The sequence below is a fragment of the Colobus angolensis genome, unplaced genomic scaffold (assembly GCF_000951035.1).
Source record: "Colobus angolensis palliatus isolate OR3802 unplaced genomic scaffold, Cang.pa_1.0 Scaffold506, whole genome shotgun sequence".
Classification (NCBI taxonomy): domain Eukaryota; kingdom Metazoa; phylum Chordata; class Mammalia; order Primates; family Cercopithecidae; genus Colobus; species Colobus angolensis.
In genome coordinates, this window is record NW_012118555.1 from 279,027 (window position 1) to 306,840 (window position 27,814).

Sequence of the window (27,814 nt, forward strand, 5' to 3'; positions counted from 1 at the left end):
CACAAAAAATATTTAAAAATTAGGTGGGCATGGCGGTGTGCACCTGTAGTTCCAGCTACTCGGGAGGCTAAGGCAGGAGGATCACTAGGGCCCAGAAGGTCAAGGCTGCAGTGAGCTGTGATCACGCCACTGCACTCTAGCCTGGGTGATAGAGCAAGACCCTGTCTCAACAAAACAAACAAACAAACAAAAAGTTCTAAAATTAGATTGTGGTGATGGTTGCACAACTCTGTGGATGTACTAAAGACCACTAAATTGTACTCTTTAAATGAGTCAACCTCATGGAATGAAAATATCTCTCAATAAAGCTGTTAAAGAAAATGAAGCCAACTTGACACCATGGGCATTAAGTCTTGCTGGCCAGCTCACCAGGAGCACAAGAACCTTACCTTTGTCCAGGCGTGGGGGCTCACACCTGTAATCCCAGCACTTTGGGAGGCCAAGGTGGGCGGATCACCTGAGGTCAGGTGTTTTGAGACCAGCCTGGCCAACATGGTGAAACCCCGTCTCTACTAAAAATACAAAAATTAGCCAGGCATGGTGGTGCATGCCTGTAATCCCAGCTACTCACGAGGCTGAGGCAGGACCATCTCTTGAACCCAGGAGGCGGAGGTTGCAGTGAACCGAGATCGCGCCACCGCACTCCAGCCTGGGCAAGAAGAGCGAAACTCTGTCTCCAAAAAAAAAAAAAAAGAAAAGAAAAAAGAAAAAGAAAGATCCTTACCTTAGGCACCTATGGCCAGCATCTGTTATTGGATGCCTGCTGTGTGCCACTAAATTGGAGGTGAAGTCCAGTTTGAAGGAGTAATTGGAACCCAGCTTGTTTTATGTTTTATGTTAATTCTGTTGTGCTAGAGGATTGGCTGCCACATCCAATGTTCCCTTCTAGGCTAATCAGCCCTCACAGCTGCTGGTCTCCTAATGACTGTTCTTAGGAGGCACCCTGTATTTTGCCATCGCTTATGCAAAGAGGGCCTGTCCAGTGGCTGGCCCATGCCCTTGGAAACGTGTGGCCTGGCAAAAGAGCTGGGACTGGTCAGATTCTTGTCTTTGGAATTTGGAATCTAGAATCTGAGGGATGGACCTGGTGTCTACGGAGGCTGCACTGATTGGTCCAGGAGGAGGGCTAGGGCTGGGTGCCATTATGGACTGTTACGTCCATTACAGATGGAAGTCTTGGGGACTGGAAATCCTCAGTGTAGGAAGCTGGTCAGCAGAGAGATGAGCCGAACTGTGCTGAGGAAGAGCTGAGTGGCCTTGGACCCCCTGAGCCAAAGCATCCCACACCAGGTCCCGTGAGGAGCCGTGGACTTGCACATTCGCACAGCATCTTAGTGTTTTCTGTTGCTGTAACAGAATACCTGAGGTTGAGTAATTTATGAAGAAAAGAGGCTTATTTAGCTCATGCTTCTGAAGGCTTAGAAGTCTAGGAAGCATGGCATCGACATCTGCTCAGCTTCTCGTGAGGGCCTCGTTTTGCAAAAAGATCTAATTCAGTCTAGAGAAAAAAACTCATTACCCCGTAAAGGCCCCACCTCCCAGTGTTGCCACACTTGGGGACTAGGCCTCCACATGAGTTTTGGTGGGGACAAATCACGCCACAGCCCAGCGTTACCTCGAAGGAGCCTCTGATTCTCCTCCCCGCCCCGCCTGCCCTGCCCGCGGTGTCTCCCCAACCAGGGCTACCCTCGCCAGGCCATTTCTGCTCACCTGGGTCACATATGGAAGGTAGCTTTACAGCAATGAAAACATTCATTTTTTTTTTTTTGGAACAAAAGTCTGGCTCTGTCCCCCAGGCTGGAGTGCAGTGGCATGATCTTGGCTCACTGCAACCTCCGCCTCCCACGTTCAAGCTATTCTCTTGCCTTAGCCTCCTGAGTAGCTGGGGTTACAGGCACCCACCACGACACCCAGTCGATTTTTGTATTTTTAGTAGAGACGGGGTTTCGCCAAGTTGGCCAGGCCAGTCTCAAACTCCAGACCTGTAATCCTAGCACTTTGGGAGGCCGAGGTGCGTGGATCACCTGAGGTCAGGAGTTCGAGACTGGCCTGGCCAACTTGGCGAAACCCCGTTTCTATTAAAAATACAAAAATTAGCTGGGCATCGTGGCTGGTGCCTATTATCCCAGCTACACGGGGAGGCTGAGACAAGAGAATCGCTTGAACCTGGGAGGCAGAGGTTGCAGTGAGCCGAGATGGTGCCACTGAGGTCAGGAGCCACCGTGCACAGCCTGAAATCTGTTCTTCTCTTTCAGTTTTTAGAACTCACATTCAATTCAAGCACATTTTTACACCCGAGACACATTTGAGGGATAAACGAGTGATGTCACCTTTCTTTTCTACTCCTCTGAGATGACCTGCAGCCACCCTGGGCCAGGGAGTGTGCAAGGATCGTCAGTAATCCTCCCGGTACAAAGCTCCCTGGCCTGGCCCGACAAGCCCCGAGGCTGCCTCCACCATGCCCAGCTCCCTGGGGGGCACAGGCCTTCTGGGCTATTTCACAGGGGCAAACTGATGACACTGTACATCCTGACCAGCTACAGGGCTTACTAAAGAAAATGCTCTCAAGGCACTTGGTAACATTCCTGGAATGCTCAGGGCAGCAAAGTAGATCCTTAGCAAGATTTAGGAGTCACTCCATGAGGAGCTGAGCTTCCCATGACGAAGGGGAGGAGGGAGGGCATTCTTGGGCGAGTGCCATCTGAAAGGACGGCCTCTGCCCAGTGGGCTTATCGCTTGGTACTCTTCATTCGTGCCAGCGTTGTAACCACATTTAAAGTCGTTTTACACATCACCTCATTTCATCCCGAGGATATCTGTGAGCCAATACTGTCCCGTTTTATGGATGACGTCAAAGGCAGCTGGGAAGTGGTGGCCAGAGCTCACTGCAGATCGCCATGTCCACCGCCCCAGCACTTTCTGGGCAGGAGAATCCACCCAGGGAGGACGCTTTTCTTTCTTTTCTTTTCTCTTTTCTTTTCCTCTTCTCTTCTTTTCTTTCTTTTTTTTGAGACAGAGTCTCACTCTGTTGCCAGGCTGTGGTGCAGTGGCGTAATCTCGGCTCACTGCAACCTCTGACACCTTGGTTCAAGCGATTCTCCTGCCTCAGTCTTCTGAGTAGCTGGGATTACAGGCACATGCCACCAGGCCCAGCTAATTTTCGTATTTTCAGTAGAGATGGGGTTTCCCTGTGTTGGCCAGGATGGTCTCAATCTCCTGACCTCGTGATCTGCCTGCCTTTGCCTCCCCAAGTGCTAGGATTACAGGCGTGAGCCACCATGCCTGGCACAGGGAGGACGCATTTCTAGCCAAGTGTATTAGTTTGTTCTCAGCTGCTAATAAAGACATATCCGAGGCTGGGTAATTTATAAAGGAAAGAGGTTTAATGGACTCACACTTCCACATGGCTGGGGAGGCCTCACAATCATGGTGGAAGGCGAAGGAAGAGCAAAGCCACATCTTACACAGCACAGGCAAAAGGGCATGTGCAGGGAAACTCCCCTTTACAAAACCATCAGGTCTCGTGAGACTTATTCACTATCACGAGAACAGCATGGGAAGACCCACCCCCATGATTCAATTACCTCCCACTGGGTCCTTCCCACGACCCGTAGGGATTGTTATAATTCAAGGTGAGATTTGTGTGGTGACACAGCCAAACCATATCACCAAGATACAAGCTGGCTTGGGCTACGGATATAAAATAAGGTACACTCAGATACAGGGCTGGATGGGAGGTCAACCTGCTCCTCCAACCCCCCATCCCCTCCATCCTAAATCAGTATAGGAAGAAGTGGCCTCCAGGGAAAGACCTGAGGCCTAGTTCCTGACAAAGCACTTCCTCTCCTCTGAGATTTCTCTAGAATGGCCATCTTGGTGAGCTGGCTGACCCTTCTCAGGAATTTGCCTGTGTGGCCTTCCCTACGGGGTCTGGACAGAGGGCAGGTGTGGCAGGAAAGCCCCAAGCCCCACAGTACAGACTGTTCTGCAACTTTGACGCCTGCCTCCCACTCTGCTCTGTTCACAGGAACAGCCCCAAGCACCACCAAACATGCCCCTGGAGTCACAGCCTCAGCCTCCAGCTCTGCATCCAGAAGTGCCTGCCGTGCCACAGGGAACCCCTGGCGACCTCACAGGCTCAGGCGAGTTCAGTGGAGCCGGGGAGCAGAACAGGCCCTGATCAGCTGCTACGGCAGGGGAGCGCTTCCACCTTGCCCCGTGGGGTTTTCCAGACCTACCCCACTCTCCTCTGGGAACTGACCCTCAATGGGGGTCCCCTCGTCAGGAGCAAGCCCACTGAGCCTCCCCCTGGAGACAGGACCCCTCACTTGCAGAGCTGATGTCAGCAGATTGTGGCCATAGCTGAGTGAACTGGTGAAATCAAGCCAACCTGGACACCTCCGCTCTTTGTTCTTCTTCGAGGCTGTTTGCCTGTCGCGGAAAGGGCACCTAGGTCAACTGCGACGAGAGCAGGAGTATCCTGTGCCTTTGATTGCAGTGGTCCCTCGAGGGCAGAGGTCATCCCAGGTGTTGCTGATTTTATTGAGCACACTTAGCCCGCTTGCTTATGGCTTGTTTGCTTAGGGAAGAGTAGGAAAATAAAATATATGTAAATCCAGAGGAAAACCTATTTGCTTACTATGCCACTTTACCATTACTGTGTAATGTGTTATCAGCCCTGAGTTCACCTGGTCCTTCTGTACCTTTGTTAGGATGCTGAGTAAGTTCCCATCCAAGCTCCACTGACACCCTCGGGCTCCCCCAGATGTGATGGCATCTGCCCTGCCAGGTCAGCTCGCTGCAGTCAGGGGACCCGAGTCTCACCTTCAACCTCCCCACAGCCTTTCAAAGACAGAGCCCAAGAAGTCTCTCCCCTGGAGGGCAGGCAGCCAATGCCTGTCAGCAGCCAGGCCCGGTAAGCAGGGCCTGTGCTCAAATGCTGTCACAGAACACAAAGAGCCCTGGAAGCTGGCAGGAAAGGTCTCCTTCTGGATGTGACTTTATGTGACAGTGGATCCGGGACCCTTGAAGGATCTAGTCCTCTAGTGCCCAGCAGCCTTGTTCCTGGAGAGGAGATAGCATCACACTGCAAATCCCAGAAGAGCCATGTGTCCCCTACAGCTTTCAGGCAGCAAGTTGGTAGGTTTTATTTTTAAAATAACTGCCCCCCGCCCCACTTATTTCTAATTTAGCATTTTAGATTTTAAGTCAGGTGAAGACCACGTACCATCTATTCTCCATGGGCTGAGATTCCCTTCCTCCAGGCCAAGTGACTGGAAAATACATGGAAAGGTCAGGGCAGTGGACTGAGAAGGGAGAGCAAAGATAAGCAGGACTGATGAGTTCCAGAGATGCAGAAAAGAAGGTGAGGTGCTGAAAATGTGTCCTCACTTGACTGAGCCGAACTCGGCTTTGGAGCACTTGTCGCCACCTGACGTAGCATGTATTTGACTTGCTGGGCCCTAAGAACCTGGGAGGCAGCTAGGCCTGGAGCCGGGGATGAAGCCATGGAAATCCATCCCACCTGCTCGCTGCCCCTCCCCGCGCCCCCAGAGGCAGGGGGTTCAGGGATATCCCCCAGACCAGTGTGCTTCCAGCCAATGCCCTCTGCATGAACGAGCAGAGGTGCCTATAACCAAAGGAATCCCCATCGATAGGCCTCGGAGAGGGGGATAAAGATTAAGGGGAACCAGGAAGAGAATGTTTTGCTGGAGCAGTGCTTGCCTGAGTCCAGCTTGGATCTAAACATGGGATTTCAACTTCAGGACAGTCTCAAATAACAGCGTTGTAAGGTTTATTTGGGTAGGGAAGGGGGACAAGTGAGGTAACTGATCCTTGCTTTGTAGACAATGCAAGACAATTATTTGCGGTGAAGGGACTGTATGCCAACAAGTGTTACTCATGCTTTAGTTAAAACTTTAAGTCAGCTAAAACAAACAATTCTAAAGAACACAGGTAGAAAATAAAAGTGTCAACGTTTCAGACAAAACCAAGGCATTGTCAGCATGATGTATGTTATATGGCAAATAAAACAGACATGTCCTAGGCCACAGAGCAGACCCCAAGAGCCCCAGGTATGCAGGAGAGTTTTAAAGGAACAGACAGAAATTTTAACTGCGAAAACCACGAAATTTCATGACCGTCAGCTACAACACCAACTAATATATGACCATTAATAGTAAAATTCTGACCTTTAAAATAAATGCAGGCCTACATGGAACAAAAATAGCCTCTTTAACAATGAAAGGAAACACAAAAACCTTACAAAAATAGACATTTATTAACAAGCATTTATAAAATTCAAAATCCCCTCTTTGATGTGTAACTTTAAAAATTACAGGCTGTCTTCTCAAAGCAGAGGTCAAATCACTTCTACACTTTAAGGATTCAGTGTAACATCTTTTAGTTAATAAAATAATTAACAAACATTGGCAGAAATTAAGTTATTCAAAAAGTCATACTAAACTTTGTTATGACTTTTTATAGAAAAATAAACTTTATTTTATTTATTTTTTTGAGATGGAGTCTTGCTCTGTCGCCCAGGCTGGAGTGCAGTGGCACAATCTCGGCTCACGGCAGCCTCCACCTCCCAGGATCAAGCGATTCCCCTGCCTTAGCCTCCCGAGTAGCTGGAATTTCAGGTGTGCACCACCACGCCCGGGTAATTTTTGTATCTTTAGTAGAGATGGGGTTTTACCATGTTGGGAAGGCTGGTCTTGAACTCCTGACCTCAGGTTATCTACCCACCTTGGCCTCCCAAAGTGCTGGGATTAGAGGCATGAGCCACCTCACACAGCTGAAAAATAAAATTTAAACGTATCTCTTCGTTTTTATAAAAAAAAACCTGATACCTTTTGACATTTCAGCTTTAACACACATGAATCTCTTCTGCATTCAGAAGTGCCTCAAACTTGAGCGATTTCCTGTGATGAGCTCCAAGCCCCTAGAGAGGAAGGGGCTGGCCTGGCCTGACGAGGCAATGGATGGGCCTCATGGCCTGGAAGTCCCCACATTCTCTGCAACTCTGATGCGGGGCACACACAGGCCCGAGTTTATCATTTACTGGCCTGTTCAATGAAGTCCTCTCGACTTTTCTTGTCAGAGAACTGAGTCAATGTACTGAACCTGTTGTTTCCCATGCCTTCTCCGGAAACCCTTGACTCAACCAAACTTCTAGAAGCCGGTGCTGTGCTTGAGGCTCTGGTCATCAGGGCGCAAGGTGCTGGCTGGCAGGAGTCAAGCATCTGAGGCTGCACTGGCGACATCCTTGCAGAGCACCACGATGGCCTCCTCTTCACTGCTCGGAGCATCATCTGCGGCCTCACACACCATCCGGATGTGGGTTAAGAGGGTGTCAGGCCGCTGGGCCCCCAGCCAGATGTCCTTTATGTAGAGAGACACCAGGAATGCTGCGGAGGCTGAACAAGAGTAGGGGATAAGCCGTTAGGATGCACACCTGCTCAGCTCGAAAACAGGTCATCCTGCCCACAACGCAATGGCTTTGCCAAGTGCCCAAATAAATCATGCGACAGGCCTGTGCAACCCAAGGTGAGCAGACCGATACAACAACTCATTCTGCCTTTGTTTAACTTTTGTGTTAAATCTTTTTTACTAAAAATTTCTTTTCTTTTTTTTTTTTTTTAAAAAAAGACAGGGTCCCACTCTGACACCCAGACTGGAGTGCAGTAGCGTGATCTCAGCTCACTGCAAACTCGGCTGCCTGGGCTCAGGTGATTCTCCCACCTCAGCCTCCAGAGTAGCTGGGACTACAGGCATGTGCCACCACGCCCAGCTAATTTTTGTAGAGACAGGGTTTCACTATGTTGGCCAGGCTGGTCTCAAGCGGTCTCCCCACCTCAGCCTCCCAAAGTGCTGGGATTATAGGTGTGAGCCATTGTGCCTGGCGAAAATCTTTCTTTCTTCTGATGAATATGTGTGGATCCCCTCAAAAAGCTGTTACAAGACAAGTCTCTTCCTGGTTCTGACCATCCATGCCAAGAATGAGACTGAAGTTTAAGAAGAACTTCCCAGAATCATTTCCTACCATTTCCTCAGTGGCACAGGTAAGGAGGAAGAGAAAGCTTTGCAGGCAAAAAGGCTCAACTCCCCAACTGCGGCCAAACCAGAGGGCGAGGTCGCCCCTGCTACCAGGTGAGCCCACCCGCTAGGCTGCTGGCCGCTCCCTCCCCTGCGCCCCCACACTCCTCTGTGAAAGGACAGCCCTCTGGGTTACCACACCCACCTCCCTGGAGCTCTAACAGCCCCCCGGAGCCTGTGCTACTCACTCATTCACACTGCTAGGCTCCCACCTAGTGACTGCCAAGTACACAGACTGCACATGGGCACATTTGTACACATGTGAAGCTATATGTGCACACACACACGCACACACGCAGCCGGCCACATGTGAAACAGAACTCATCATGTGGCTAATGGTCGGAAACCGCTGCCCTGCGGGGTGGAGGCATGCCAAGGTTCTGAGGTGCCCTCTCTGCACCGTCAACATAACCAGCACCAAAGGTTTCCCCTGCAAGCGAAGACAAAGACTTCCTTCCCTTCACATTCACTGCCCAGTGGCAAGCTCTCTACAACCGCAGAACCATAAGAGGCCACCTAAACAGGCACAATAGCCAGCTGAGGAAGTCGGCAGAAACCCAAGTGTTCCAAGCACAGAAGTCACTCCTGCCCCAGACCTACTTCTGCATCCATGTCTTCAGCCTCCAACGAAAAAACCAGCCTTACCTCGTGTGGCTTCGTCCTTCTCACTCAGAGAAGAGAGGCAGAGAGCTTCCATGGCCGGGTGGAAGGGGCTCCCCACCTGGCCCTGGGCGGCCACCAGCTGCAGCATGACCAGATTGAACAGGCAGGCCACCTCCTGCGCAGGCCCCGCCAGCCCCTCGGCCCCACAGAGCCGGCTATACAGCTTGAATATGCTGCTCCTCACGGCACCGTCCTTAAGGAGGTCAGCCACGACCACAGGGTGTGGCAAAATGTGGCTCTTAAGCCAGCCAACCAGTTCTGCAGCCTCTGCCCTGCTGAGCGGGTGCTCAGCCACCGACCGCAGTACCCAACTGACTGCCAGGGAAGCAGCGGCATACACGGGGCCTGGTGCATTGCTCCCGGGGCTGGCTGAGTCCACAGGCTCCTGAGTGGGGTCAGGAACAGGGATCACTGGTCCCCAGTAGGTCAAGATGGACCTCAGGAGGCCCTTGCACGTCTCCAAGGTAGATGCCATCAGCTCAGGGTCGGCCATCTCCTCTGCCTCCTCAAGCCTCCTCTTTCGGCCCCGTGGGCCTTTGGCTCGGGCTAGCATGACAGGCTTGTTTTTATCCTTGAGCATTTCTGTTAAATGCACAAAGAGAAGGTAGTGAGACGGGGGTCCCTCCTGCCCACACAGATCCAGATGTGGGGAGGTGTCAATGGGGGACACGCAGGGCGGCTTGCATGTCTTGAGCACCTGGCCCTGCTCCCACGTCAGGAGCCTGGTGAGTGCTCCATGTTTCACTATACCTGTCGTCACTGTTATTATAACCAACTCATTAATCCTCACACCATGAGGCAGGCGCCATTACTGTCCTCTTTAAACACAGGGAATCAGGGCAGCATCAGAGCTTCAGTCCAGGAGGCCTGGTTCCAGTCTTCTCCTTAACCCTGCACTACAGGATGAGGTGGCAGCAAGTAGCTCATAGCCACCCCCAGCCTCTTTACAGGTGGGCACCCTGATACTAAGGTAGGTGAAGTGACTTCTCCAAAGACAGAGAGCTAGTAAGCAGGTGGGCTGAAACTCAAAGGCTGCCCAGCTCCCCCTCCAGGGCTCCAAGATGGATGTCTCCCATCTCTGAGCCTCATTAACTTTGGAAATGTGGCTGAGAGGCAGAGAGAGAGGGAGAGAGAAGGAAGGAGAGGGAGGGAGAGGGAGAGGGAGGGAGAGAGGTGTTGGCTACTCTGGGCCAGTCCTGGGTCCTGACACTTACTCATGAGCTCCCGGGCTTGGCCCTTCTCAATGGCTGCTCTCAGGTCTTCCTGGAGCTTGAGGTCTCTTTCAATGAGGCTCCACTTGTGCAAGAGGACAAGGGCGTCCTTGGTGGAAAGCACTGTCTCATTTACAGTGAATCTGTTCATGTCCTTGAAGGCCTGTATGACGGTGGCCCGGTACCTCAGCACGGAGTCAAGTGTCCCGAAGAAGTTGGTCAGCTGGATGGGGGCCAAGGTGGGCCTGTTGGGGAGCCAATGTTACAGACTGGGCAAAGGCTGCCTCCCCAGCCTGGCAGTCAGCACTGCGGCAGCCTGACGACATCACACACCCAGAGATACACACAGTTCCTCCAGGAACCAGGTTTTCCTGCACAGCAGACATCTAGCATGTGCCCCCAGGACGCAGAAAAGAAAAAAGTGAGCCACTCCAGCAAGGCACAAAGGGGACCTGGAGTCTGATCTGCACCCCAGAGGCACAGAAACTTCTGGAAACCCCGGCTAAACACACAGCTTGAGTTTGGCCACCTCAAACAGCCAGGGTGCCAAGAGCCTGCAAGGGCTCCACTCTGGGCCTGCCTATTTTCCTTGCCTCGCTGACCACCAGTCTGAAGTGAGAAAAACTCAGGGAGGCCTGGGACAGTGTCATCACCCACGGCCAAAACTTGACTGATGGCCACCAGGAGGAAAAAGATCTCCCTGAATTCCAAGAGAGTTAAATCCTGTAACATGGGTTCCACACAATTGTAAATGTAAAACCAGTATTTTAAATAGCAATTGGTTCTTAGACACCAGCATGTCTTCTGGCAATCCCTACATAGGAAAGGTTGACTATCCAGCATGGACTTAACAATTTAGTTTTAAACAATACAAAACAAAAGGCCTTGTTCTTTATCAAGACATTTTTCCTTCTGAGATTAAAATCCTCTTGCTATCAACCTTCTGGTTCCGGTCAGCATCACTTGGCTCCCAAATCAGAAATAACGAGTGCACACCGTGTATTTTCTGTAACATGGTAGATTCGGAGGGAAATTTAGCTCTTCCAAGGAAACCAAAAGCATGACTCCAAGGGATCGGGTGAAAATACTGAAACATTCAAGAGAATTCATGGACAATGAGTCTTCACAGGCTAATGAAGGCAGAGGCAACTTTGGGAACACCCTGTCTTATGTTAGAGTCACAGAAAATTCTTTCTATGAAACATCACTTGATTCTAGTGTTTGAATCACAGTATCAAGGTAGATGGCTCGCCGGCTAAAAATGACCTCAAACAAAGGATATTCGGGTTTGAAAAGTATGTTAAGTTCTCGAGGCCTTGACAAGAAGCCTTATAAAGTTGAAGGGGAAAGAAAGAGCTAATGAAATACATGTTCTGACACTACCTACACCTGACGCTGGTACTCTGCCCCAATCCACATCAGGTCACGGCCCAGCGTTCCCCTGGTACAGCCATAGAGTCGTGACCGAGACATGGTGTCCACAGGTGGCAGACCAACACAGCATCCAAGAGGCCAGGAAGGCCCCCCTGGCGGGGCAGGACTCACCTCAGGTGCTTCATGAGCACAACAAGAACATAAAGGAACTCATTGACCAGGTGCAAGGCAAGCCGCTTGGTGGGCTCCCGGGAACTAGGCTGGCAAGGGTGCTGGCTCTCCCACTCCACGGCCTTGTCCCCCAGGTTGGTCACCCACAGTGTGTGTAGCAAGGAGATCACATTAGACAGCAGCGGAGTCTCCAGAAACCTAAAACCAAGCACAGCAGCCTTTAATCTGCCACCTCTTGTCCTTTCAGCAGGATCAGACTATCCCCCTCCATAATCCTATCTGCTCATCCCCCTAGATAAGCATAGTCTCCAAGTAAAAACAGGGTGCTTGCTATACAAACGCAGCTTCCACACCTTCCTAACAGAAGACTGCCCTAAGTCCCTCCAAAAATTCAGGGGCCACTGGGGCACACTAATAAAAACTGTCCGGTTCATGATAACAACTCAATTTCCAAAACAAGCCATTATTAGCCAGGAACATTAGCTAATTATGCCTTTTATAAACCTGAAACAGTCTTGAAGTTGATGCCCAAATACACATTCTAATTTTGGATATTAATTTCTTTCCCCCCACCCCCTTTTTTTTGTTGTTTGCAGATCTACTTGGATATAGTACTTTCTTTTAGAGAAATTTCAGGAAATACTTTTTAAAAATGCACAAAAGGGCCTGCATTCTCCCAGGCTTATTATAGTAGTTAGTTCTTTGTAAGACAGAGCCCTCCCGCCAAGTGCTGTCTGCTGTGACAGGGTCTTCATCTTTTCAGACAGTCTCAAACAGCAGGAGAATTAGGAATCACAATAAATCATCAAGTTCAGACCCTTGGTGCTGTTCCTCCAATGTGGGCTCATCACTGAGGACAGACCCCGCACTGACAGCAGAGCCCTGTAACCTGTTAGACCGGCCTTCCTGCAACAGACGGCTGCAGCTGCTAAAGCCTTAGAGAACAGGACACTACTTCAGAGCACAGAAGGCTGCTGGGACATCAGGGGAGGAGCCTGACCTGAGCAGAACAGAGCCAGACAGGCTGGCAGAAACTCTGCCAGATGTGAACAGCAGCTGCTGTCTGCTGTCCCATGGCAGACAAGAGACACTCAAGGAAAAGCTGTGAATGGAGGAAAGGCACTTTGGCACTGCCAGGAGCAGGACTGCCAGCATATAGTAGCATTGGAGGACACTGCATTTCAGAGAGCATGGATTTTACTGGACGTTTCCAACCAACAGAGCTGGCAGCAGACAAGATTGTTTCTGTTCCTTTCCTTCCCACCTGACGCGCACCTCGCATGCAAAAGGTACTTACTTGCTTTCAAGGATGTGTAAAATCCATGTTAAAAGGCTATAGTCTCGTATGATTTCATAGGCAGATCTGGCAACCTGGGCAGCATTCTGTAGAATTTCCAGAATCCAATTCTGAAAACCCCAAACAAGAAGTTACTCTTCAGCGAGAAAACCCAATTTACTTGATTAAAGAAATCGTTTTAAAAATGTCATGGTATGGTGCCATTACAGGTGGTGGCTGCAAATGAAGCCTGCTGTGCTAAGTCTGTCAGAGTGGTGGCTGTGTATGAATGTGCCCTTCCCCACAAGTGACAGCCAGAGGACACGGACTTCCACAGCCAACTCTGGGCCCGGGGGATCCCCACTTTCATTAATCCATCATGGAGCCCACCCACAAGCAAAGCTGCACCACAGAAGCCAATGGCCCAGACGCGCAGCCGCCGGCACAGGGACTGCGTGAGGCCCGCCTCCAGGCCAGCCACTGGCCGCCAGCCACGAGCCACGCAACCCCGTGTTTACCACCTGGAAGGGAGGACATAAAAATGGGACTGTCCCCTGACGTGTTCATGGGGTGCTTCAGAATTCTCACATGTCACAAAAAACAAAAAGTTACCATACTCAAATTCAGTTTAATCAAATGGGCTTCTTCATCTTGACTTACTCTATTTACCCACGTTTTACATATGAGAAACAAAAGCTGACCACGCTAGAAATTAATCAAAATACTAAAGGCTTTTCCTATTTCCTTCTACCACCTACCTGTAATATCTAGAAGGCACACACACCAGCTCTTGGTTCCTGACTAGTTAGGTGAGGCTGTCTGTTTCAGCCTGACTCTTGCTTTCTAAATGAGTTCTAATGACCCCCAACTTCTGTAGTAGGTGAAATCCTGGTGATTCCAAAGTGCCTCAGAGCACCTCAGTCACTGACAGGGGGTTTCTAGACTTTTTGGCCACTCCGAAGGCTCACGATTAGTGATCAGTACGCCCCACTGATGGCCTTCGTATATGCCAAGGGCCATATACACAGTAGGAGGGCCGCAGTAAAGAATATTCAGAGGACACACGACACTGGGGGTCACAACACTGCAGCCTCGAGTGAATCCACCCGCTCTGCACACAGGGAGCAGGACAGGGGCTGTCAGTGTCTCACTTCCCCTAACTGAGAGCCAGGTTTAGGTCGGTCGTGTCCAGGCTGGGAACCGAATTCATGAGGCTTGACTTCCAAATAAAACCTTAAGAAGCGGCACAGACCTCTCGCTCTCAAATAAGCTTGCGGAACCCACGTACCTGCGCCGCCTCGTCACACAGTGGGCTGTAGAAGAAGGACAGGATGATGTGGAAGATGCCGCGCCGGGCACACAGCTCATAGCACTGCTTGTCACGGATCCCCTGCCGCAGAAGGCCAAACACCCACTCCTGCTCCGTTTTTTGCTATAACCCAGGCACACAGAAAACCGTTGTTAAGTAAGTGAAAGTCCTTTCATCTGACAACTGTTCAAACACTACTATTTTTAAGTGGCGGCAAAGGTTGTAACACAGCAGCCCTGACCTCCATGTCTGATTATGAAAAATCCCTGATCTCATCTTTGATTCTATTACTTCAGGTGAGAAATGGAGGATCGCGTCAAGTTTAAATACTGAAGTGAAGTCAGATAGGTATTCTATAAAAGAATATTTAACATGAATATCTAAAAACAGAATTTAATTATTTACCCCAGTGATTCACCAAGAAAATACGAGAGTGTCGTAAAGCTCAGGACTCTGAAGCAGAGTTTTGAAGGTGTGAGGCACCATGTAGAAGTGAGTCCACAGCACAGAGACATTACGAAGTGCAGGCCTGCGTGGTCACTGCCTGCACAATCGTGCGGGCTGTGCAGCACACCGTATCCATGGGGAAAATGGCAGTAGACAACGGCGGCTGCATAAGCAATTCAGGGGCCTGTGGAAGGCCATGAGGACTGTGGAAGCATACCTCAAAGTCGGAGCTGTAGAAGAACTGGTAGAAGCCTGGCACTTTGTCCATGTTCAAGTACTCGTGCGACAGCAGGAAGTTGCTGACCTTCAGATACATGTGCTCCTCTGAGAACACAGGCAGACAGTCAGTCACAGCAGGCCCCAGCAGGACGCCCCCTGGTCTGGCAGCACTAAGAGGCTGGCGTTCTGGGTATCGGACATAAATCCCCTCCCAGGAACTTCTGTATCCTGACCCAGAGGACTGGCTCTCAAGAATGAGAACACAATTCGACACCTCAGCTCCATACTGCACACAGCTTGCTCTCCTGGCTCAGAAACCACTGCTGGACATTGAGTCCTTCAGGGACCTCGCCACCTCCCCTCCCCAGCTTCCGTCTGACAGCATAGGCTCAAACCAGCAGGTGGGAAGGGTGGGACTTGGTCACGCATCCCACAGATCTGGGCTGACACCACACCGACCTGCTGCACCTGCCTCTAGCTTCTCACTGAAAGGAACCGTCACAGCAGGGGAGGCTCAGACACTGCTGAGTGCCTCTGGAATGCAACGAGGCAGAGGCAACAGACACCCTAGCTCCTGCCATCTCCTATCCTTGGATCACCAATGAGTCTACCCCATGACCAAGCTGCCCTGCACACGCCCCACCCTGACATGAGCACCGGTGTGGGACAGAGCCACACCCAGGACCAAAACCGTCATGGTCTCTGCCAATTATTTTCTTCCCCTTCCATATCTCCAAGGCAAGTAAACCCACGGAATAAAATGGAATGGGAGCAGATGAAAATCAGATCTGAATTCTAATAGCAACTTGACTGTGAATGAACTGTGGGGCCTTGACAAACTATCTACCCTTGGGAGCCTCAGTTATGAGTGTGGGGGACGGGGTGGAAACGGTGAGTGGGCTGTTCCCTCATCTGAAACAGAACCATGTTATACAAAAAGCACCCTGTGGTCCCTGATGGTACCAACTTTCTATGATTCTTCTCTCCATAACCAAAAACAGTCTTAGAATGAGCTCACTTCTAGTCACAGTATCTCAGCAGTGGTAGCCCCATTCCTGTAACAAAAAGGAGCCTTGTTCTAACAACGTGGGTTACACCTGCACAGTACTCACACACCAAAAGCTTTGTAGCCAAGGACCCGTGAGCCTAAGCATGAATTGATGGTTAATAATGACGGTGATGGTGACGGCAGCTATCACCGATGGGTTTTTACTGTGCCAGGCACTTACGTGTGTGTGTGTGTGTGTGTGACCTAGGCCAGGTGTGGTGGCTCACACCTGTAATCCCAGCACTTTGGGAGGCTGAGGCAGGAGGATCGCTTGAGCCCAGGAGTTGAGACCAGCCTGGGCAACATAATGAAACTGTTCCTACAAAAAAAATCAGCCAGGCGTGGTGGCATTCGCTGTAGTTCCAGCTACTCGGGAGGCCGAGGTGAGAGATTACCTGAGCCTGGGAGGTCGAGGCTGCAGTGAGCCAAGATCATGCCACTGTACTCCAGCCTGGGTGACAGAGCCAGACCGCGTCTCCAAAAAAAAAGCACCAAAACACAAAAGAAGTGCGTGATCCTCATCACCCTTACAGCAATGCCAGAGGCAGTGGGTCCTATCATCACCCCATCTTAGAGGAAGAAACGGGCATGGGGAAGTCTGGGACGGTCTGGCTGTGTCCACGCTTTTAGCCCCGGGTTCCAATCCCTATGATGTGATCGGCCCACATTTTAACTTCAGTTTTACTTGCTCTCACCACAGTTTTCTATAACTACAAGCAAATAGGAACATGTACTCTTTCCCTCTGTTATAAATGCTGTTCTGCACTTTGCTTCGTCATCTCATTTTTTCTGGATTTCACCCCATAGGGGTCCATGACGAGCTTCCTCACAGCCATCATCTATTTACTGTCCAGAGCTGATGGGGACTTCGGGGACTCCTCATCTTCCATGACCATGAGAACAGAGTGGCCTTGAAAACACAGATGTGTGACCACTACACCCGTGGGACTAATCCCTCGAAGTAGACTTGCTCAGCCTCAGCTTTCCAATTTCCCCTCAACCTAATTCTGTCAGTGGTACCTGGTTTCAAAATCTGCAGGGCTGCTTTGGCAATGAAGAGAGCCAAGGTAAAAGTGAGTCTCATGTCCTGAGTTCGAATCCCATTCCGGACTACATCCAACAGGTAAAGTAGCTTGAAAACAGAACAGAAAAGGAAAACGTAAGATGAGCGTGTTCAGAACTATGGTCAGTCCTCTCTGGTGCAGCCGAACCGGGGCTCGGCAGGGTGTGCCTGCTCCTCATATCCCAGGGGCCACCAAAGACAAAGCTCACAGGACCAGACACAGTACTCGCCAGCATCTCCGGAACGCGTTTCGTTTTTATTTTAGGAGTCAGTCATGTGCACAACAGCAGAGAGAAGTCTGGCACCACGCCCTGAAAAGCTAATCTGCTCTTGTTCCTCCAGCACCACGGGGTACAGGCTTCTGAGGTTCAGTGTGGCGTGGATAATAGCTACCTTAACCACTGCGTTTACACCAAAGAAATACTCAGTAGAAGTCACATCATTTTGTCTACACACCACACAAGAAAGTCTGTACGGAGAAACTTTTCTCAGCCTCCACAGGGGGTTGTGGATCAAAGGCAACCTCCGGCATCACCTCCTAAGGGAACAGACTTCTGTTCTTCAGCAGAGACCTCCTGGCAATACACCACCTCCAGGTTCCTTAGTAAATCCTTCTACCAAACTGGGTGGACAGCCCGCTCTCTGAAGCCCGCCAGCCCACCCCCACAGTAGGATGTACACTCTTCCTGCTTACCTGGGACTGCTCATGGAACCGTGCCCCCTCCAAGTGTGAGTAGTAGGCCGCCAGGACATGGTAGGCTATGGCTCGCATCTGGGGGTCATAGCTGCTGAGGGCTGTGACAGTTAGGCCCAGAGCATTTGAATCCAAAAATTTTCGACAATCCACCACAAACTCTACAGGAAATAAGATACAGCATGAAACACACACAATATGATTTCATTATTATTGTTAACCTGGAGAATGAAATTTCCTCTTGTGTCTTACCAATAGCTACATGTGCCAAGCACAAGGAATGCAAGTCTCTCTCCAACTCCTCCTAACTTCTGCTGAAGTTAGACAAAAACAAACTCTTCCTTTATGTGGCAATAATGACCATACCTTCAGTTTTTAAAATGCTCATACATTCCAACCAGGATAATTTCATTACTTCTCATAAACACCCAATGAGTCAGGATATTGGAGGTGACACTGGGACCCACTGCGGAGACCCCAGCATGCCAGCGGCCTGGGTAACACAACTGGGAATCAGCAGAGAAAATCGGTCCCCAGCTTCCACTTTGCTCAGCCCTCCACTGCGGGCGCCTGTATAAGCATCACCGAGGAAAGCACATATGGCAGTGAAAGCAGGAAAAGGCAGCTGATGCCAACCAGCCCGACAAAGGACTCACTCATACTCACTCTGCAACCCTAGCTCTTCCTTCAAACGAACAACACAAATCTCACAGAAAAGTGGCTCACCAAGCTTAATCAAAAGCTACGGTCCAGAGAGCCTGTTGGCAGGTATCCATTTGCCATTTGTGAGGCCTAGAGAAGCTGACAATCACTACGGGAGTGGAGGAGACTCAAAGAGAGAGGGAGAAGGTCAGACACATGAGGGGGTGTACCTTACCACAACCTAGAGGGCTCTCCACTAATAAAACTGAGGACAACTCACCACTCCTTAATAAAAGCCAAGGCTATTTTACAAGATAAATACTATCAAGAAGAACCTTAGAATAGGGATTAATGATTAATGATTAAACTGATCTTGATAATTACCCACAATGATGTTCTTGAGATAGAGTGACCAGTGGCCTAATTGGGAATCAAACAAAAGCCAACTGAAATGACTACTCCAAATGAGTAATCATGGAATATACTATCAATAAGAGACAGTCCACTGATGACATTTTTAAAAGTTACAGAGAGATTAAGCATGTTAAGCAGGGACACAGAAGATACAAAAACCCAAAACCAAGCTTCTAGAGATGAAAACGAAAATATCTGAGCTGAAAAACACATTGGATGGTGATATGGTTTGGATTTGTGCCCGTACCCAAATCCCATGTCGAATTATAAACCCCCGTGTTGGAGGCAGGGACCCCGGTGGGAGGTGATTGGATCTCGGGGCAGATTTTCCCTTGCTGTTCTCATCATAGCGAGTGAGTTCTCACAAGAGCCGGTTGTTTAGAAGTGTGTGGCACGGCCCCACTTCCTCCTGCTCCGGCATGTAAGATGTGCTGCTTTCCCTTTTCCTTCCACAATAATTAAAAGTTTCCTGAGGCCTCCCCAGCCATGCTTCCTGTACAGACTATGAAACCATGAGCCAATTAAACCTATTCTTTTTTTTATCAATTGTCTAGTCTCAGGTTCTTTATACCTGTGCGAGAATGGACCAATACAGATGGGATTATCAGTGATTAGACACTAGACCAAAAAAGATTAGTGAACTGAAGACAGCAATAGAAACTATCCAAGTTGAAACACAGAGAGAAAAAATATGAACAGAACATCAGTGTCCTGTGGGTATGTGTAATTGGGGTCCCTGAAAAAAATCTGAAGAAATAATGGCCAAAACTTTTCTAAATCTAACCAAAAAAAAAAAAAACCCAAAAAACTATAAACCTAGAAAGCCAAGAAACTCAATAACATAAAACATTAAGAATATCATGCAAGCATTATTACAAAAAGAAAATCACACCGAAGCACATCATGATCAAATTGTTTGACACCAGTGATTTAAAAAAAATCTTAAGAGCAGCCACATGACATACAGAAGAATGAAGATAAGAATGGCAGATTTCTTGTCAGAAATAACCCAATTCAGGGGCCGGGCACAGTGGCTCACGTCTGTGATCCCAGCACTTTAGGAGGCCGAGGCGGGTGGATCACGAGGTCAGGAGATCGAGACCATCCTGGCTAACATGGTGAAACCCCATCTCTACTAAAAAATACAAAAAATTAGCCGGGCATGGTGGCGGGCGCCTGTAGTCCTAGCTACTTGGGAGGCTAAGGCAAGAGAATGGTGTGAACCTGGGAGGCGGAGCTTGCAGTGAGCCCAGATTGCGCCACTTCACTCCAGCCTGGGCGACGGAGCAAGACTCTGTCTCAAAAAACAAACAAACAAAAAAAACCAACAAAAAACCAATTCAGAAACCAGAGGAGCAACTTCTTTAAAGTACTATAAGAAAAAACTGTCAACCTTGAATTTTATACCCCATCAAAATCTTTCAAAAGTTAAGACTTTTTTCAGACACAAAACAGCTAAAATAATTGGTCACCAGTAGACTTGAACTATAAGAATTCTTAAAGGCAGTATTTTAGGAAGAAGAAAAACGATACCAGATAGAAATCTAGATCTATACAAAGGTATGGTAGCAATATGGCAAATATCAAATATTTACATTTTCTCTAAAAATAATGACAATTTGAAGCGAAAACAATATATTGTACGGTTTATAGCATACTGAAGTGTAATGCATGATAAGAATAGCAGAAAAGCCAGAAGGGAGGAAACGGATCTATACTGTTACAAGGTTCTTACACTATACATGCAGTGGTATCATCTCACTTGAAGATAAACTGTCATAGATTGAAGATGTGTACTGTAAATCCTAAAGCAACCAGTAAAAGTATGCATGCATGCACTCATATACATATAAAAGTTGCAGCTAAAAGTCAACAAAAGAGATTTAGAGTCAGATCAACAATCACATTAAATATAAATGATGTATACACTCCAATTAAAAGGCAGAAATGGTCAGATTAGATAAAAAGCAGAATCTAGGTACATGCTGCCTTCAAGAAACCCATTTGTAATACTAAGACATAGACTAAAAGTGAAAGGATGAAAAGAGCATAGTCAGATGACTCTTGGGCATAGCAGTTTAGGAACAAAATTTTCTAATTCTCTTATTTCTACTTTTTTAAAGAGAAGAGTCTCCTTTGTCGCCCAGCCTGGAGTGCAGTGGCACAATCTTGGCTCACTGCAACCTCTGCCTTACGGGTGCAAGCGATTCTTGTGTCTCAGCCTCCTGCGTAGCTAGGACTACAGGCATGTGCCACCACGCCCAGCTAATTCATATTTTTAGTAGAGACGGGGTTTCACCATGTTGGCCAGGCTAGTCTCAAACTCCTGGCCTCAAGTTATCAGCCTGCCTTGGCCTCCCAAAGTGCTGGGATTACAGGCATGAGTCACCATGCCCAGCCTAATTTTCTTATTTCTCACAAGTGACTGTTTCTGATAAGAGGGGAAAAGAAATCCAAAAGCTTTAAAACCACCAAACTAGATAAAATTATATTGTTTTACAAAAGATGGGAGAAATGTGTTTAAGAGACACCTACCTAAGTACTTAACAAATATAGGTAAATGGACTACATTTGGGAAAGAGAACAGTCTAAACATTTAGTTTATACTCACTAAAAGCAGCTAATACTCAGCTGGCTGGGATATTTTTAGTAATCACTGACATTCTAAGACAAATGGATTTTCCACGTGTCCATGAGGAAAAGTCAGTTTCCTGTTTTGTGCTCATCTCTGCTAGTCTATGAAAATCTTGGCTTTGTAACACTTATGGAAAAGAGCTGCCTTTAGAATGTTGAAAACATAATAGGCTATTTAAAAATATTTATAAATGCCATTCTCTTTGTTTCAAGAACCTCATGAATAGCAACTTGGCCTTAACAGACCTTCAGATCAAAATGGCTTAACCAGGACAAGTTATCAAGGATTAAAATTAAAACTGCCCCAAAACTTGGTGTAATGGCTCACCTAGCCTCTGAAGTTGCTGTAATCCCCCAGCAACTTGGGAGGCTGAGGTGGGAGGATTACTTGGGGCCAGGAGTTCCCCTGGCAACACAGAGAGATACAGTCTCTACCAAAAAAAAAAAAAAAAAATAGCTAGGCATTGTGGTGCACATTTGCAGTCCTAGCTACTCAGGAGGCTGAGGCAGGAGGACGGGAGGACGGCTGGAAAGGAATTTGGGTATACAGTGAGCCATGATCGTGCCACTGCACTCCAACCTAGGTGACAGAGTGACACCCCGACTCTTGAAAAAATGTGCCCCAGTTTTAGTGCGCTTCAGTAGCAGTGTAACTGTGCTGTTGGAGCATCAGAGATAATATCCCTCAGAGGCTCCCCACTGGGCTAGACTCATCACAGTGAGAAGAGTCAGAGGAACCTGCGCGCTCTGGTCGTCTGGTGATGAGGCTCAGAGAATTGCAAACGGGGCTTCCTGTTCCGGCTGCCTTGTGGCATGTGTGAATTATGAGCTGTAGATTTCAGCCCAGTTCTGTTGAGGACAAGAGTTCACTGTGGAAAAAGCATTTGTCACTGCCACTGCTAACAGCCTTGGCTGGCCCTGTTTCTTGGCCAAGGACTCAGAGAAGGAAAGCAATAAGGTTAAGAAAATAGGTTCCCATTTTCAGCAAAAGGCTGAAAACAGAGCAGTGAGACTGTAATTACTCTCAAGACTGGCAGCCACATATAAAAATTAATTGTATGATCAATTTAGGATTACAGTTAGTTAGCAATACCTGGACCCAGGTGCCACCGCAGGAAGTAAAAACATACTGTTCAGAACTTCTGCTACACTCTGCGTAGCTGAATCTCACAAACATAACATGGGATAAATGCAGCTTGGCAGAAAAGATTGCATCATGTGTATCGCCATTTACATTAAGTTCAAATATAGGATGCTGGCCCCTTCCAGGGAGGGAGGGGCTTGAGGAGCTGCTTACTGTTCTATGCCCTGATCTGGCTGGTGGGGTCACTACTACTGACAAAAATTTTCTATATGTCACACTTCAACTATTTTAGTGCCAGGAATCTGCCTCTTCCAACGAATGGGTATGCTTCCCTTCAGCAACCAATGAAATCTGTTTAAAAACCAGGCCTCCATTTTTTGTTCAGGATGACAAGATGCCCAGAGCAACATCTAATAAACGTACTTTTCGGGGAGTGGTTTTTTGTTTTTGTTTTTGGTATATCCATTTCCCTCTCCACCTGTACGCCTTTTGAAACGTTCTACTTTGATATGAAATTTTTGTGTAAATTTTTGGCTATTGCAATTCCTTTCCAAGATTGGGATAGACAAGTTCTGCAAATTTTTCTACCTGTATTAAACCAATAAAACTTAAAATAGATGTATTTGGAAATTTAACATAAGGAAACTGGTACCTGGTATATTTTCCTAATTTGAAAGACCATTTACTAGTGACAGCTCTTCAAAAAAGTTCTCCCAGACCAAGGGCAGGGGGGGAAGTACACTACTCAAGATTTCATGAAAATTAACATCCTGATTTTGCTATTAAACATTTTCCAAGCCTTTTTCTCCTGAAAGCTCTATTGTGAGAGAGAGCACAGACTAAATGATTTGTCATAATTCACTAAAGTTAAAATGTCCAGTAGTCTTGCATTTTTTTAGAGTATGGAAACTTTATTTCCATGTTTGATGAGTAACAGACTTAGCGACACTGAGGCACAGGGGAAATCAGAAGAGCTTCCTGGCCACAGAATAGATCTGCTGCAGTTAGCCTGTTGCTTAAAATCGCCATCAGGGCAATTAAGATACCCATTTGCCATTACCGTAATCTGACATTTGTATGAAAGGCCTTCTGCTCTCTTGCAAACAAAATCTAGCTTCAGCAACAGAGCACAGTGCTCACCAAGGGGAGCTAGAGCCAACACAAAGGCCTATTGTGGGAAGATCTCTATGAAATCCCAGCCTCTTTGATCTTTTTAAAAGGGATACAAAGGGCACCGATAGAGGACTGGCAAATCTATTCAGAAGTAGGAGCATTTGTAGAGAAAAGAAAATTTCAAGTTTAAAAAGGAGGAAAACAGGATGAATAGTGGAACACGGTCTCCCCAGTGCACTAAATCTCCCCAGTTGTGAAGTCTGGGAAACCATTCAGGGATCGTGCAAACCAGCACAGAAGCAAAATGCGTGCCTCGACGCCCCCAGCACACCCCACTGGAATCTCAAGCTGGACCTAGGAAAACATGAGGAACTGCAACAGTTCTCCCTCTAGAATGAGGAAACTATGGCCAGAGGTAGGGCAGGAAGTGGATTTTCCCTGTATATCCTTCAGCACCTGCTGAATTTCAAACTGTGAATCTATTACCTAATGTTAAAAATTAATGAACTTAGACTACCCAGTTCTGGCAAGATAGAGTAGACATGCTTTTTCCTATTCTTCCTATCAAGTAGAACGAAAAATACTGAGCATCATTTGTAGAACAAATGTAAGATGATTCTGGAAAGTAGAAAGAAAGCAGACCAGACAGAGACCTTGAGACCCAAAGAACAAGGTAGTGCATTCCTGGGTTGTCTTCTTGCCTCATCTGTCCTAGACTTAGAGCTCAAGTCAGCAACCTGGAAATGTTGACAGGCTCTCTTACACACAAAGGCCAGAACAAAAGTCTGTTCTAACAAAAAAAAAAAAAAGAAAAGAAAAAGAAAAAAGGCTGCCTAACAAAGCACAAAACTTTGAGACAATAATGGCGATACTTCAGCCAAACACTTCACTGTGCCCCACTCCCAGGCACATCAGCAAAGGTGGAGCCTAGACTCCCACCCCTGCCAGGCTGGAAGGAGGAGCCCCAGATCCCCTGTTGGGGTGGCATCAGAGAAGGCCAAGTAGGGAGGCAGGATGTTCCTCTCCTGGGCAGTGACGGTACACTCCTCCTGACCCCACTGGGGCGTCAGAGGAAGCCTAGCAGAGAGCAAGGACATTCAGCATGCCCAGCAGTGACTCGGTGGCCCCCACTTCTACTCGTCCCCACCAGGAAAGACCTGCTGAGGCCCAGTGAGCAGCTGGGACCCCCATCTGGGCCAGCAGTCACAAGCAGAACAGATGGACTATTCAACACACAGAGGCTGTAACAACTGACAACAACAGGTGAAGTAGTATGAATCGGGAGCCAGATCTCACACCTCACAGAAAAACAAGCTCAAAACAGATCACGGGCTTAAATGTAAAGAGTAAAACTAGAGGCCGGGTGCGGTGGCTCAAGCCTGTAATCCCAGCACTTTGGGAGGCCGAGACGGGTGGATCACGAGGTCAGGAGATCGAGACCATCCTGGCTAACACGGTGAAACCCCGTCTCTACTAAAAATACAAAAACTAGCCGGGCGAGGTGGCGGGCGCCTGTAGTCCCAGCTACTTGGGAGGCTGAGGCAGGAGAATGGCGTAAACCCAGGAGGTGGAGCTTGCAGTGAGCTGAGACCCGGCCACTGCACTCCAGTCCAGGCGACAGAGCGAGACTCTGCCTCAAAAAAAAAAAAAAAGAGTAAAACTAGAAACGTTTAGATAGAAACACAAGAAAAATTTCTCAGGATCTAGGGGTAGACAGAGTTCTTAGATGCCAAGAACATGATCCATAAAAGGAAAAACTGACCAACTGGACTTCATCAAAATTAAAAGCTTTTGCTCTGTGAGCTTGTTAAGAGGATTAAAAGATAAGCTATGGATTGTTAGATATTTGCAAACCACAAATCCTTTCAAGTACTAGTATCTAGAATATATAAACAACACTCAAAACTCAACAGTCAAAAAAAGAAAGACAAAAAAAAAAATCACCAAATGCAATAGTTAAAAAAACAAAAAACAAAACATCCCATTAGAAAATGGGCAAAAGGCATGAACAGACATTTCACCAAAGAGGATATGCAGATAGCAAATAAGCCACAGGATGTTCAACATCATTAGCCATTAGAAAAATGCAAATTCAAGCCACAATGAGCTATCGTGCACACTGTCAGAATGCCCCCAACCAACAGACCTGACCAGCCTGGGAAGATTAATCTCAGTGTTTCTCAATGTGTGTTACATGGACGTGTTTCTTTCTCTCTCCACAACCCGTTCACCCACAAGAACTTCTGCTCTGAGGCTACTAGACACAAAACATAATTTCCAAAATGTATTTAAGCCAAGAAAAAGGCAACCTCAGCAGGCTGTCTCATTTTCAGGAATAAAATCTCTCATTTCTGTTGGTATTTGACCAGTAACTAAGAAAAATGCAGAAAATGCTCATCATTAGGAATTAGGGAAACATCAAAGATAATCGGACATTCCCAGATTTTAAAATTACAATTTTTTTTTACATCACTGTATGTTCAAAATACTAACTGTGACTTTGCTGAAAATCACTGGAATGAACAGATGAGAGGGTGGCCGAAGATCCCTTAAGAATTATTTCCAAGATTCAGGTCCTCATCCGGTAACTGTGGCAATAATTACCATAATCAACCTGACCTCTAAGAAGTCATGCATAGCAAATGCATAGCAAGCCCTGACCCCAGAGAAGGCTGCAGTTACCTGGCCTGGTCAGCTCACTGAAGAGCTGAAGGAGAAAGCAGGGGTCATAGAGGCCATCAAGATCCACCCTGCTCTTGTCTTTGAATATCAGCTCCTGTGTGTCCTGAAAGAGCCAAAACCAACAACGTGTGATTCAACCTCATGAAGGTAATACAGGTTGAGTATCCCTTATCTGAAACACTTGGGATCCGAAGTGTTTCAGATTTTGGAATATTTGCATACATAATGAGATAGCTTGGAGATGGGAGGTAAGTCTACCAACACACAAATCATTTAGGTTTCATATGCACATAATATACATAGTCTGCAGGTAACTTTATACAGGAATTTCAGATAATTTTGTGCATGAAACAAAGTCTCTGTACACTGAGCCTCAGGAAAGCAAAGGCATCTCTATCTCACCTTAGTGCTCAAAAAGCTTCAAATTTTGGAGCATTTCAGATTTGGCATTTTCAGATTAGAGATTCTCAACCTGTATGGCATAACTGTTTACCCAGTATTGCCAGAGCTCAAATTATTTTGAATATTTAAGGGCATATAACAAAGTAATTCTTTAAAAGCAGTGCTTGTACATGAAATGATAGGATCCTTGGGATGTGCTGCAAAATAATCTCCTTGGGGGCCGGGGAACAGAGTGGTATAAACAGAACAAACGTGGCCAGTGCAGATCATTGTCGCAGCTAGGTGGTGGGCTTATATGAGTGTCTGGTTTCTGTACCTTTAAATATGGTAAGATTCTTACTTAATAAAAAGGTAAATAACAAGAAAAACGAAGCTGAGGGTGCAGATGGAGCCCCTGTGGCCGGGGCAACGGGGTGGGTAGGGAAAGAACAGCAGCAGCCGCACCTCGGAGGGCAGCAGCCTCCGGTTCTGGGGGAAGTGCAGGATGGTCTGCATCATCCGATCCCGGTCCAGCAGGCAAAGGATGTCCCCGACGCTCGGCTGCTGCCACAATGACCTGCCCAGGCTCCGGCACGTCTTATGATGCTCCACAGCCGCTGGGCCCCACAGCAGTACCCTAGAGCCAGAAAAGGGAAAAAGAGACTGGTCACAGGGTCTCCCGGGAACAGAATTCATCCTGGTAACAACCACAACAGGTAGCAGTTGTCAGGCCGCCAGTTCACACCAGGTGCTGTTCTGAGCATGTGACATGTCACATCACCCAATCCCATCACAGCTTACGAAGAGGGTGGCGGTGATGGTGATGCTGAGGGTGGGTGAGTGTCGGTGATGACAGAAGCTGGTGTCTACTCAGAGCTTATGATGTGCAGGCCCTATTCTAAGTCCTTCACATAGATCAATTCACTCAACCTGCCCAGTGGCTCCGGCAGGTGGGCACTACTATTATCTCCCACGTGCAAATGGGGCAAAGAGGTGCGGAGAGGATTAAGCAAGCTGCTCAGCAGCTCACCTGCCCAGATGGTATATTGCAGGGCTGGGATTCAAACTCAGGAAGTCTGGCTCCTGAGTCCATGCTAGACCAAGCAGCAGGATCCTGATCTCTCACTGCTCACACGTGGCCACGACTGAACCAGGTCTGCCTACACAAGCCTTTCGGCTAAGCCCACCATGTGTACGCTGTGGACAACCTTCACACCACAACCTCCACCACAGCTGTGAGAGGCCACCTTGCCTTCTTCCTAGAAAATGACTCTAGCCTAGCGCTTCCGCCA

At 47.9% G+C, this 27,814-nt stretch overlaps 2 protein-coding genes across 3 annotated transcripts in view; one reads left to right on the forward strand and one right to left on the reverse strand.

The window, feature by feature from the left end:
* The window catches only part of MRAP (melanocortin 2 receptor accessory protein), a 26,130-nt gene extending 21,504 nt beyond the window's left edge, over positions 1–4,626 (forward strand). The window contains exon 5 of one of the 2 annotated variants that reach the window (XM_011960129.1): positions 4,028–4,626. In XM_011960129.1, coding sequence (XP_011815519.1) covers positions 4,028–4,340 — 313 coding nt within the window. In that variant the 3' untranslated portion in view covers positions 4,341–4,626. The remainder of the gene's footprint in view (positions 1–4,027) is intronic. The other variant, XM_011960130.1, reaches the window with a different exon arrangement.
* A 1,155-nt stretch (positions 4,627–5,781) lies between these two features.
* The window catches only part of URB1 (URB1 ribosome biogenesis 1 homolog (S. cerevisiae)), a 78,768-nt gene continuing 56,735 nt past the window's right edge, over positions 5,782–27,814 (reverse strand). Inside the window, exons 29-39 of the mRNA XM_011960128.1 lie at positions 26,988–27,159; positions 26,142–26,244; positions 17,573–17,733; positions 16,836–16,947; positions 14,766–14,872; positions 14,081–14,224; positions 12,814–12,923; positions 11,517–11,714; positions 9,975–10,216; positions 8,743–9,342; positions 5,782–7,418 (exon numbers count right to left, since the gene is read on the reverse strand). Of these exons, the coding sequence (XP_011815518.1) occupies positions 7,237–7,418; positions 8,743–9,342; positions 9,975–10,216; positions 11,517–11,714; positions 12,814–12,923; positions 14,081–14,224; positions 14,766–14,872; positions 16,836–16,947; positions 17,573–17,733; positions 26,142–26,244; positions 26,988–27,159 (2,131 nt within the window). The 3' untranslated portion in view covers positions 5,782–7,236. The remainder of the gene's footprint in view (positions 7,419–8,742; positions 9,343–9,974; positions 10,217–11,516; positions 11,715–12,813; positions 12,924–14,080; positions 14,225–14,765; positions 14,873–16,835; positions 16,948–17,572; positions 17,734–26,141; positions 26,245–26,987; positions 27,160–27,814) is intronic.